This window comes from Mesoplodon mirus (assembly GCF_964341445.2).
Source record: "Mesoplodon mirus genome assembly, chromosome: 8".
Classification (NCBI taxonomy): domain Eukaryota; kingdom Metazoa; phylum Chordata; class Mammalia; order Artiodactyla; family Ziphiidae; genus Mesoplodon; species Mesoplodon mirus.
The window spans coordinates 31495207-31509086 of record NC_138984.1 but is presented as its reverse complement, the minus strand read 5'-3'; the positions used below and the strand labels follow the sequence as shown (position 1 = coordinate 31509086).

General features: G+C 36.4%; 1 protein-coding gene across 2 annotated transcripts in view; it reads left to right on the top strand.

Annotated features, from left to right (window-relative positions):
- Positions 1-13880, top strand: part of PARD3B (par-3 family cell polarity regulator beta) — a 1069130-nt gene that overhangs the window by 552241 nt on the left and 503009 nt on the right. For both annotated transcript variants that reach the window (XM_082629936.1, XM_082629937.1), the window contains exons 6-8: positions 4865-4951; positions 10781-10906; positions 13058-13416. In XM_082629936.1, the coding sequence (XP_082486062.1) occupies positions 4865-4951; positions 10781-10906; positions 13058-13416 (572 nt within the window). The remainder of the gene's footprint in view (positions 1-4864; positions 4952-10780; positions 10907-13057; positions 13417-13880) is intronic.

The following is a 13880-nucleotide window of genomic DNA, read 5'->3' as shown; positions in this document are numbered from 1 at the left end:
ATGGTTGAAAACTACTGCTCTGAGAAGCAGTAAATTCCAATTTGTGTCCTGAATTTACCTTATATAAATGGTGTGATGTTGGACAGATTATTTAATCTCTCTAAGCACCGGTTTACTTATCTGTAATGGAAGTGATATGTTTACTTTGTACATTTCATGTGAGTACATGTTATAATACCCAGAAGATGATTAACATGCTGCTTCCCCCCAGATAGCATACGTTCATTGAGAACATACTGCAAGTACTGCTACTATTCTATTACTTTGTATTACTTTTTGTTACCTGTCCTAATCTGCCTGCTGATTATGAACTCCTCAAGCATTAGACTTTGTTTTTTCCTTGCAGAGCTTCTTCATTGGAACTACTTGATTAATTGCATTAAGTGAATCCCACCACCTTTGACAACAAATTCTTTGTTAGATTTTTACTCAGTATATTCGTATCAACAAGACATTTCCTAAGTCGTTAAAAGAGTAAATGCTAAGCGTTCTCATCACAAGAAAAAAGTTTTTTTCTATTTCTTTAATTTTGTATTTACATGAGATGATGGATGTTCAGTAAACTTACTGAGATAATCATTTCATTATTTATGTAAGTCAAATCATTATGCTGTGTACCTTAGACGTATACAGTGCTGTTGATTATATCTCAGTAAAACTGGGGGAAGAAACCCAAGACATTTCACTGTCAAGTAGCCTTCGGCATCATCAGCAAGCTCTTCTTGGAGGTATCTCTCTGTGATCCATCTCTCACATTGCTGTATATGACAGTCCTGGATATCAGTCCCCAAAGAACACCTGCCAGTAACTTCTCTCCACTCATTATTACCCACTGTGTTCTCTGTCAGCAGTCTAATTATGAAGCAAATCCTACAGTATTTATGGATTAAGAAAAAAAACTCTTACTGAGGAAATCAAGTTGAGGAAAATTTGGAAAGTTTGAAATAGGTTATTGCCTTTTAACCCATAAGCTTCTTTGTTCCTTCAGAAAGTTATAATAATATTACTAATAGCTGATATTGAGTCCTTTGTATATGCCAGAGACTGTGTTTGATGTATTTATATACTATTCTCTATATTTTTTCTTTAAAACCAGCAACTCTATTAGGAGTTTATCTTAATTCCCTCATTGTCCAAATGAGGAAATGTACTTGCAGTCTTAGGTTAAATGATCTACTCAGGCACCTGACTCAGAGCCACCACTAGGACACACTTCTCTCTAATTTCATAAGTTAATCATGATTTCCTCCTGAAACAAAGTATCTGCCCTTCCCTGCCCTCAGACCTGTCTCTTCCGTACCCTAAACTAGTGGCCAATCACTGGGTTGACTAATCTTAAAGATGCTGTGCATTTGCCTTGTGTGGAGAAATTAGACCTACAACCATCCGTCTGCAGCCCCTTCTCTCCCTCAAGCTTCACGTCTTTCTGCTGGAAGGAACCAGATGAAGCATTTTTCATCTAGCTCTTGCCATAGCCGTTCGCAACAGGCTCATTTTAAACCACTGATTCTGTACTTTCACCCATAGTTTTGTACTAAAGTCTTAGGTAGGTAGCAGCTGGTTCTAGTGATTATTTGAATCAATTTTGTCAGTCGGAGCTTAGAACATGTAGCTTGCTTAATACTATTGGACCTGCTTGGTGACTATCTGCTTTTGTTTTAGTTCGTCTTAGAAAGTTGAATTAGCTCTTTTGAGCTTAGTGAAATCTTCCGACTTTTCTTTTTGTAACTGAAATACTTTTCCTTTGCCCCGCAATTCATTTTTTATCTGTTTTTCACAAGTAACTGCCAATCCCTTTCTCTTTCCACTGCTAGAATAGCCTTCTCACCTCATTCTCTACATTTTCCATTCTCAGTCTGCCTCCAAAACATAAATGTGCATACCCTGCTCACCGGTCCTTGAACTCTACTGTGCTGTTTGCCTAAACAAATAACATTAATAGCATATTTTCACATCTTAGTGAAATCTCATTTTATGAGATGTGTATTCAAGTAATTGTGTGTAGCCCTCCTTGCTATGTTTATCTTCCATGAGGGTATATATATACAGGGATATCCACAGAACTCCATCAAGTATATAAAACACTGAGTGGTGTTTTCCCCTTTTAAAATAAATTTTAAAAGATGGACTGGTCTATGAGTTTCCTTTTTCAAATGCTTTTCTTTCCATCTTGAAACAAATAATGGAAAACAATTTATAAAGATCTTGGTAAAACATAGTCTGTGTAAAACTTATAATGCTTGTCTATAGATATAATAGATCTAATTCTCTAAGTATCTGCATTAACACTCAACAAAATTGAAAGTCTTTTATGCTGCTTTTTCTGGGATAGTAATATTTTTGTGATAGTAATTTTACATTTGTCAAATATCATTCGAGCAAAAAAATGTGACTATCATGTATAAAGATAGCATAAAAGTTTATTCTGAAATACTGAAAAAGGGAACCTTATAAAGTTGAAATAAACCTTAATACTGCATCCTCCAACAAAGTTTTAGTGTTTTGAAATAAGATTGATTACTTTAACAAATTTTGTGATTTACTTTTAAGTAAATATAAAAATACAAGTTTGATGATTACTAAAGAGTAGGTGTTGGGCCTCCCTGGTGGCGCAGTGGTTGAGAGTCCGCCTGCCGATGCAGGGGATACGGGTTCGTGCCCCGGTCTGGGAGGATCCCATATGCCGCGGAGCGGCTGGGCCCGTGAGCCATGGCCGCTGAGCCTGTGCGTCCGGAGCCTGTGCTCCGCAACGGGAGAGGCCACAACAGTGAGAGGCCCGCGTACAGCAAAAAAAAAATAAAATAAAAAAAAAAAATAAATAAAGAGTAGGTGTCAGTATGATACATATAGAATTTTTATGTTTTATAGGAGAGGTTTTGAGTGGGATAAAGAAATACTTGCAAACGAGAAAAAAGAATCCATAAAGCCATTCTAAAAATTTTTAAGCTGAAATCTTGTTGTCTAGACTAAACACTTATATTCCAAAAGCACCTGTATAATACATATGAATGCTATCTATCAGCATGTGGATATTTAATACATTTATTAGGAAAGATTTGTGTTATGCTCTAAGTGTAGAACTATAAAATTATGTTATAAAGGTAGAGATAATAAAGTTTCAGTGGTTAAACAAAATTTTCGTCTCTGTTTTTAGAAGTCTTTACAATAATATCATAACCCTAGAATGTGTATGCTTTGGGTTTAGTCTTCCTCAAATACCTACGAATGTACTATAAATCTGTTATATAAAAGTTATTTCTTCATGGTCCATTGAAAGCTACACAACTTTCTCTTCCTACCAAATAGTTTATATTCAGGACTTATAATGCATACCTATATTTAGGATTTCATATGCGTATATTCATATAGTGCCTATGCTTACACAGAAAGTATAGAGAAGAATCTACTTTATCCCTTGATATTAGCACTCTAAGATTTATTTTATTTCTAACTTTTATTCCAGGCTTCTTATGTAACCTGCTTGACTGAACAAAGTTTAAATATATCAGCAGTATCTGAGCAAAACTCATTTGAAATTTACTATCAGTTTTGAAATTCCATCCCTTTCCATAAATGTTGGAAACTAACATGCTCTTTTTTGCAGTTCTTAATGATAATAGCTTATGAAAGCACATTAAAAATAAGCCTAATCCACTGATGAGAATATATTTAATATATTTATTTTAGATTGCTGATAATTTAGGGAGTACTTCATGCAGAGTGAATTCATTAGGCGTTTTGCTTTCTTAATGCTGTTTTCAACTTTCCAGCAAGGAGCCAAAATTTTCCCATTTTCAATTTGGAGCAGAAATGTATTTGTAGCAGCTGTAGCTCTTAATTTGACATCTAGTTTCAGGTCATTTTCATGTAAATAGGAAACAATACAGACCTGCCTACAATTTCCATAATGGGGATGTTTGCTTCAACTTTATCATTTTTCCTCTGACAATTTTATTTTCTCTCTCTGGGATTAAAGGAGCCAATAATTGTTCATGGTTATTATTTTTCATCTTTATAAAAACTTATTAGTTCCACTTTCCGTTACTCCAAAGCTCCCAGTGCCTTGTATATTTCAGTCATACACACTATCCATTAATGTTTCTAGCTCATCCTTTCCTTAATCTGGAGTAGGTTAGACAGGTCAGGCTTTCCATTTCTTTCTGTAATACATTTTCTCCAGGCTTTTCAACTTCTTTTTCTACGTCTTAAAAAAAAAAAAAAAAAAACTAAGAGGTGAAAATTTGGAATTGTTCCATCGAATACAACTGAGGCCTTATTGAAAGGCAAGTTTTAGTTTTGATTTATAATGCTTCGAACATGCCCATATGTATTACCAACTTTGGCTTCACAGTTGTTTAAAATGTAATTATGTGCTTTTTCTAATAAAAATTTGTTTTATTTCATTTTTCCTCTGTTCTGGAGGAAAAATCCTCCTTTATGTTTTAACCATAGATATGCTTAATTCAATGTATTTTATCATCTATTCAGTAATTTTCAAGTGTGTCTCAATGGGGAGAAATTTCATTTTTGTGTACATCCTTTTAAATATGTTGATTTATGCAGATTAAGTTAAATAGGAAGTTATTTTTGTACGTAGTCATTTCCATTTTTTCCTCTTCTAGGAAAAATATAAGAAATCAGATAGCCTTTTAAACATTTTATTTCCTGGATCTTCTGAACATACCAGCAAATCATGTACTCTTTTGATTTCATCTCTGCTGTTGAATTTACAGTAGTTGTTATAATCCTAAGGTTTTTTGTTTTTCTTTTTAATATGCCACATCTGATTTTTTTGGTTTTTGTTTTTTTAGCAGGAACTCATTTGTCTTCTTCTTATTATTTTTTTTTTGTTTTTCTGTCCCAGTAATATGACAAGAACAGTGGAGATTTCTGGGGAAGGAGGCCCTTTGGGAATACATGTAGTACCTTTCTTTTCATCTCTGAGTGGAAGGTAAGATGTTTTCCTTATATCAGAAGCTCATACTAATGCAAAACTTGACTTGAGCTCATTTTCCCAAACATTTTTTAGAAGGGGATTAAGTGTATGTCTCTGTTATTTAGATAGACACCTCAAGATATACTTCTGTTGGCCACTTATGTGTTAGAAACAAAATAACATCACTTCTAGGATACGATGGAAAAGAAATCATGGCTTCGGCATTTACAATTAATTAAGAAGTTCTTTATTAAAGTATTCTTATCAGTGACACATAGACAGAAATCGTGGAAAGACTTTAACATATTGTTAGAGAAATATAGCAACTGAATTTTTTAATGTTCAAAAATACACTTAAATGAAATATAGTAATTCCAAATGGATATTTCTTGATATGCCTCAGGTTTACAGAACTTAGGATAATAAATATTCTAATATTATAAGTAGTTATATCAGAAGTTAAATATGTTTTGATTTTAGCTATAGTAGCAAAATGCCATTATTCTATTTATTTTGTTCTAAAATAAAATATAACCAATTAAAAATAATTTATCGCATCCTTTTGAAATTTTAAAGACATTATATTTCTAAATCCATGCTGGTAAATGGTAATTTAGATTGCATCACCATCTCCTGAAATTTGTGTCTACTTAACTGGCTGTAAAACTTGTTTTACTGATGGGAATTAAAGTGTGTGTCTGAGAGTTAATATTAGTTCTAACAAATTAGTTATAACAACCTTACAAAACTAGTATTAGATATTACGTTATTATAATACTTTTCAATAGGATGACTACCTTTTGCACTAGATTGACACTGACAAAGGCTGTCAGAAACTTAAAGAAAATGAATTTCTCACCCATATGATATGATTTTAATTAATTTGCTAAATTTATTTTCTTAAATTAAATATATCATTGCAAAGGCAAAATACCTGATTTTAGCTTAGGTGATCAAAGACCAGAAAAGTCGGTTGATTTTTCTCAAGGTCATACAAAATCCAGATATCTTGACTTGACCTCACTCCATTGCTCTTTCTAGAACAAAACTTTTCCCAAAGCTTATGTAGTATTTATTTACTGGTTCTGAATATTTATTCAATTTGGTCTGCCATACAGCGGGAAGAACAGATTTAGTCATGATATTTTGGTTGGCATCATTTTCAGTAGGTAGCCATCTGCTACCTGTAATTGCTAAGTCATCACCTTCTTTAGCAAATAACATCTGATGCCAATAACATCTTGCTGGAATGAATGTCCCCTAAAAAGAAATGAACTGAAAAGCTAGTGGCTCTTATTGTCTCATTTCCTGTATGTGTTAATAAGCATGTTTATAAATGTTATGGGTTATGGCACAGGACAAGCTGAGGTTGTTTTTGATAGACAGGGAGAGTATTTACCCAGTTGTCATGAGGAATTCTAATGGCTTTTGTCAGAGGTGTACTGGTAGAGCTTTGTGAAATACCAGTGTGGCTAAATTACTAGGCCCTTTAGCTTAATGAAGCTGGAATAGACCACAAGATCATCCCAATTTTCAAAACATGAAGAAATATACAACATGACAGTCACCCTACATCATTTTCAATTGTTCAGAAAACAAGTTGACCCTATAGACCAAAAATCACCTTCTCTCACTTCAAATGAGGAAAACACAGTAGAATGCATTGATTTACCCCCTGATCCTTCCTAGTTCTGATTTCTAGCATAAGCTTTATAGAATAGGAAAAAGTATTGGACTAGGATCTGGAACAATTGGACTTGAATCTCTCTGTTCTCTTTTGTATAACCTTGCGTGAGTCCCCTAAATTTGCCTCTTGTGAATACCTACTTCACATCAAGGTTGTGGGGATTAAACCACATTAAAAATGTGAATGCTCCTTGTGAAACACACAACATACAAATGTGTAAATTATTAGGATTAATACTATTTTGGCTAAAACAGAAAAACCTTGTTCAGAAATGAACTTTTATAAGTTCATGGTCAACTGTTCAGTAAATTGGTGAAATAATTTTCTCTCTGTGTGTGTGTGTGTGTGTGTGTGTGTGTGTATTTTTTGCTATCCACTGGTATTATAGAAAGGAAATTTAATTAAAAAACATAAAAAATAATATGGAAGTGGAGACATGAGCCAATAAAAGTTAAGAAGTAATGAGTACAGGCTGAAACAGCACACTTAACTCAACCCATGTGTCTAGAAGCAATTGCATACAGAGTGTGTCAGACAAGTGTCTGACTTCATCATGCCATATGGTTTCCCTGTGTGAGCACAGGGGATGGGGGGAGTTAAGGTCATAGTGGTAGACTTAGTTCTTCATTTCCTTCCATTTATTGGTTTGTGTCATTATTTTAAATTAGAATTTACATTTAATTATTTACTAAGACTACTGTAATTTGCTCTGCCTTCAATTTCTTTTTAATTTTTTTCTTTTACAAAAATAGAGCCACACCTGTTGTAGAATTAAGTCCCTAATCAAAGTTAGAACACCCCGAGTACAACACACTGGCTGCTGTACTAAATAAGGCCTCAGTGGTTTCATTGGGGTGCAGAATGCTGCTTGTACGGAGGACCATTGGTTCGCACAATAAAAACAAAAATGCAAGAAAAAACAATACAAAACAAGAGTCCCTGAAAGTAAAAAGCAACTTAATTTCATTCTTTTTTTCGAAAAAAAAAATATATAGTTTTATTTTAGAATTAAAGCATAAAATCTAATTATCAGTAAATAAAGATAGCATAATATACCTGTTTCATAGTAAAGACAGCTGAATATGAGGCAGAAGAAGGAAGGAATGAGTGATATATAATGTGAGCAGAGGAGATGTTTAGGTAAAAACTCTAAGCTGGTGAGCAGCCTAGGCAGTGTGATACAGTGGGAAAAAAGGAGGAGGCCAGCAGGGCATAGGTTTGTGCCTAAGTGATCATTAGAAGGGCAAGAAGCAATTGTTACCCCTCTTATTCTGCGGGGCTGTGGGTTTCGGCCTCCTTTATCACTGCTTCTTTTTTTTTTTTTTTTTTTTTTTTGCGGTATGCGGGCCTCTCACTGTTGTGGCCTCCCCCGTTGCGGAGCACAGGCTCCGGATGCGCAGGCCCAGCGGCCATGGCTCACGGGCCCAGCCGCTCCGCGGCATATGGGATCCTCCCAGACCGGGGCACGAACCCGTATCCCCTGCATCGGCAGGCGGACTCTCAACCACTGCGCCACCAGGGAGGCCCTATCACTGCTTCTTAATGCAAATTAACTGGTTCATCTCAGCCTATAACTCATCAATGGCATTAATTTTTAAATCCTGAGAGCCTTGGTCCCAAATGAGATAGCTATCCACAGCTCACCCATTTGGGGCAAAGAGAATAAAGAGGGACTCTTTTCTGAGCCTTCTCATACTGGTCTGGATGAAATCAAACTGGAAGGAATCCATCCCTTCCATAGAATAAAGAAGGCAGGAGTGGTTTGTTGCCAGGGAACAAACTAATAAAATCAGTTAGTTTTACATTTTACCAAAATTACCTCTGACATATGGGTTTTACAGTTGGGCTTATTCTGTCAATAAATTTTTCATGGAAAGTTAGGTTATTTAGTTGAGTGAGGTTCACATAGCATACTCCAGCTGTAATATGCCAGCTAAATTGCAACCCAGTGGCCTGAAAGAATTAATTCATCTCCCAAAATGTGAAATTAAATCCTAGGGAGTAACATTACATGACTGATGATGTACTGAATTAAATTAAAGGAGGACTTGAATGCTTGTTAAAAAAATATCGCTTACATAAACTAGTTTATAACCACATGTGAGCCTCCTAATGGGTCGTGTTATTGTGAATCCACCATAACAAAAATCCAAAATGTGAACTATTAGAGAGTTGTTCAGTTTAGGAGAGAAACAGTATTTTATTCTATTTCTTTCCTTTTTTTTTCTTGACATGTCAAATAGTTCAATTTTTAATATTATGTTATGAGATTAAGGTGGGATTAGTACTTTAAATATATTAATTTAAATCTCAGATCCTTTATCAAATAGTAGCTTTGGCCCTTATTCTCTTCCACCCAGAAGATGATTAATTTACTAACCTACTAGAAGTAGGAAATGAAGCATCACTGCACACTTGACCTGTGACCCTGAGCTTTCCCCACAATAGGTGACATGACTATTTGCTCTGCTCTCTCCTGCGTCAGCGTACTGTGTTCATTTAACTTATTTAAAGTAGAGATCTAAATAGCCCTGCATGTGCCTCTCCTCCGGCTGTCTTGAGATGACATGAGCTCATCAGATGAACTGAGGCCCTGGAGGCCGAGGTCCCACTTTGTGGCAGCTCCAAACAGGAAGATGGTTTTCTCTTCCACTTTCATTAGAGACTCCCCTTTTTTATGGCGGACCCTATTATGCATGCATAAAATGTGCTCATGTTTTATTTAGATTTGAGACTTAATGCAAAGGGACTACGTAATAGCACCTAAGGCCCCTATATGAAAGAGGGTGACAAAGTAGGAAAACAAGAGGATGAGGGAAGGGGAGGTGGTGGTTTCTCCACATCTAGCAGACTCCTCTTGGAGGACGTGTCTGTTTTATCCTGAGACACCTGGGACCCTGACATGCTGCAATGAACAGGGAAATCCCTCACATGAGAAATGGCTAAAGTATACACAAGTTTGATTTCTTTGAGTTTTCAGTTCAAATACTACCAATATGTAATAGGTACGTGCAAGTACATACACACACAGTTGAATTATTTTTATTGCTGTAGCTTTCTTTCTCCTTTTCTTTTTCTCCAACCCCATCCCCTCCTGACTCTAAGCCACAGCCCCGAAGGAGGTTCAGGGGATCCTCTCTGAATCCAGACTCTTCCTGGTTGAAATTTCAGACAACTCTTCCCAAAGCCCTAATTTCATCCGGTCACCATCTCGCTCAAAAGCAGTGAGTGGCATGAGTATTACTCCAGCCTCATCAGATACCTCCATCAGCTGGTGTTCAAGGCCCCTTCATGTGGCACTGGCCTCCACATCCAGTGTGAGCTCCCACCCTGCTCCCCTTACTTACACCTGTTCGTTCCTGCCTCTGTGTGTATTCTCTCTCTCCTCCTGTCCAAATCCCACTCATTCTTCTGATCCAGTTTACATCCCATTTTCTTCCCAAATCCTTCTATGAAGACTCTAGGCTTATAGCTCCAGTTTTTTCGTTTCTCCTGTACTCCAAGCCTGTGCTGAGCCATTGTCCTGGTCCTACAGCCCTGTCTCATATTCCTCCTTCAGAAGTGCATAAAGAACACTCAACACACACTTGATTCAGTGGCACTAACAAATGGGACCGAACTTCCTTCTAAACGGAGTAATATGATCTCTGCTAAATATTTACTACTTCAAATGCGTGTTATTGGAAGAGGTAGGAAGACAGCAAAAAAACTACTGTGAATACCTAATCCTCTCCCATTATCAAACATCGAGCTGCCCCCTGGGCACCAACTCAAACTTACTTATTACAGTCAGCCCTTCTGTGAAGCCCTCTCGAAGCCATGAGTCCTCTGTGTCCTCAACTCTACTGAGCAACACTAGCCTTTTCTAAGTTAACTACAAGCATGAGGAATGGGATTGTAGGTCATTGTGCTCTGGGCTGGTGTTTATGTATATGTGTCTTGAAGGGCCTCTTCTCTTTAGTGAGTCATGTGTGCAAGTGTGTTTTTTTTTGTTTTTTGTTTGTTTGTTTACTAAGGATTTAAATAACAGTTGCCTGAATATAAAGCATACTTTCTTTCATAAATAGAAACCAATATTTATTTCTGAACAGTTACAAATGGAGAAACAACTCGCAGGTTATTCAGTCATTCTCTTTCAACCTAACTGTTGCATTTAGGATTCTAGGGCTCTTCATCCGTGGCATTGAAGAAAACAGCAGGTCCAAGCGGGAAGGACTGTTTCATGAAAATGAATGTATTGTAAAAATCAACAGCGTGGACCTCGTAGACAAAACCTTTGCTCAGTAAGCATTTTTTCATTGTTTTATTTACTTTATTGATTCCTCGAATGCTTATAATCATTACTGAGCTCATTATGATCAAAAATGTAGGTAGAACTTCTGGTAAGTTCCCTTTGACCCCAGAACATCCATTTTCAAATATGTCCTGTGTTTTAGCATACTCAGAGGTGGGCTGCAAATGTCCCTGACAGCCCTGAGAAGGGCAAACTGCAGAATAGAGCAAACCTTCTGCCTGGCTGTCTTTCTGCGGCATCGATAGATGGGTTTGTTTTTCTTGGGATACAGGTCAGTTAGACTGGTATTTAAGAACTCTTCACAGACTATTAGTTTGGCTTATTAATTAACTTACTTGGTGTCAGTAGTCTTCCTTAAACTAAATATCTGTGAGAGATGACTGTGAAGACTCACTGAATAATAGAAACAAATGGAAAAAAAAGTTAAAATACTCTCCCTCAAGAAATTATTTCTCTGCATGTGAAAATGTTACAGGAATAGGTCTTTGTACCTAAGAATTAGAGTATGCAACAGTCTGCATATGCTTTTTTATATGTATATTGGCATCACAGTGGAACAAGGGAATAATCATGAATATTCTTTAGTAATGATCACCAACCTCTCTTGTTTCAACCAAAACAACTCATAATATTTCTTCTCTGTGACCATTAGTTGCCAATATTGTGTTGGGTGGAGGGGCAGTGCTGTAGCTGCTTAAGTGTGGAAGAAAATGAAGCCTGAAGAGTGTATTTCTAAAAATAATGAATAATAGGTAAAATTATAATTATTATCAATAATGATATTATTTTTATATATCACTATGCTTGTTACCAGGACTTAATAGGAATGCAAGGCAGACATTATTCTCCCTATATTATAGAGGTAGAAATCAAGGGTTATAAAAATTCAATGTGGAGTGGAAATTGACTCCTAGTCAAGGAGCTGACCAGAGGAGTTGGGCTGTCTATATGAAGTCTTCTCCCTCCTCCCCTAACATTGTAAGCTCTTCGTGAATAAAGTGAGGGGGAGCTCAGATAGCAGTTGGAATTATGATGAATTATTATTTGGTGTGGCTGCTAATAACAGAGACCTGGAATAAAGGTAGCTTAAACAAAATTTACCTTTTCTAAGGACAAATAAGTGTGGAGATGGCAGTCCAGAGTTGGAACGGAGGGTCCACCATCATCAGTGAGTCAGGCATCCTCCATCTTTCTGCTTTGCCATCCTTCTTATGTGGATGCAATCTTTAAGCTGTCTCATGGTCACAAGATGGCTGCTGGAGTTCCCTCCATCACTTCTGAGTTTTAAGAAATAGGAAAGAGAAACAGTAGAACAAAAAAGTTTCTGCCTCCCAGATGAGCCAGATTTTCTCTAACCTTTCATTTCATTGGCAAGAAAGCTGGGAAAGAGAGTTGTTTTACCTAGTCATAAGGTATAAGGAGACATAAGGAAGAAGGAAAGAAAAAGTAGTAGGAAATTTGAGGAAAAGCACAAAGCGCTAAGACAAAAAAGTAAAAACATTAGGGACTCTATAATAGAATAACAGGGAGGGTGCATTTTGGATTGCCAGTCCACTGTGATATTTGACACAGCCAACATACCTACCAAACGTCTTCGTGAGGAAACGTTTGTGTCAGAATTGGGCTTCTGCAACACAACCCACATTAGGAAAGACCTGTACTTTAGATTAAAGTCTTAAAAGGAAACCAAATGGTAATCTGATGGAGACTATGAAAGATGTTTGTTCCATTTAAAATTAGAGCTTGCTTTTATATTTACTTCAGTAAATACTTCTGGGTAGAATTTCAGATTTAGAAATGCTTAAAAGCTGTGGGTCATTGGACAAGTTACTTAAGCTCTCTGAGCCTCCACTTCTTCATTTTGCAAAATGAGAGCTAATTATACTTACTTAACATGGTTGTTAAAAAGGTTAAATGAGAGAATCGTGCATGTTGATAATGCACATGTAGCCCAGTGTGGTGGCACCTAATGGGCAGGCCATACATGGTAACTAGCATTTAGTTAGCAAAGTCATATTGGTAGTAATAGTGATAGTATCTCCTGTGCTTATGCTCCTGGGATGCTCCTATAACCATGAGGCTGGGTGCTTTGGATGGCATACTAGGAAGTGGTATCATTATATGTTCACTGTCTTTCAAGGGCTCAGGATGTCTTCCGTCAGGCAATGAAATCTCCAAGTGTGCTGCTTCATGTACTTCCACCTCAAAACCGGGAACAGTATGAAAAATCAGTCACTGGACCTCTTAACATTTTTGGTAACAATGATGGTGTTTTGAGAACAAAGGTGCCACCTCCTGTCCATGGAAAATCAGGAATAAAGACAGTAAATCTCACAGGAACAAGCAGTCCTGAAGAAGATGCATCAACTTCCCTGCAGCAAAGCAAGAGCCCCCGAGTACCAAGACTAGGTAGAAAGCCATCCTCTCCCTCACTCTCCCCACTTATGGGGTTTGGCAGCAAGAAAAATGCAAAGAAAATTAAGATTGACCTAAAGAAAGGTAATTATTAAATTATGCTTAATAGCATTCTATTATTGTAACATGTAAAATTGGTTAAGAGAAATACATTAAGGCTAATTTTGTTAATTCTCTCTTCATTTAATTGAATCAAAGAATAGATTTAAGTGTATACTGCAGTAACTTAAATTTCTTAAAATCGTAGTACTTTCTTATTCTTTTTTCTGGAGAGTGTAAATTATTTGAAGCAAGAAAATTATAAAGACCTGCTGTGAAATAGAAAGAACCATTACAAACTTGGTAGGAACAGAGTGTTATTGTATCACAACTTAATACTAAATAGGCACTGAAATTCAGTTGTCTGTTTTAAGCAAGATTAGTGATTTTTGAAGCATCCTTTAGTCCAAGTCTGAAAAGCCAATATATTGTTTCTGGTTCTCTAAGATAGCTTTATACCAGCAAAAATTGTTCCTCAGCAAATATGTAGTAATTATTAATTTCACTAA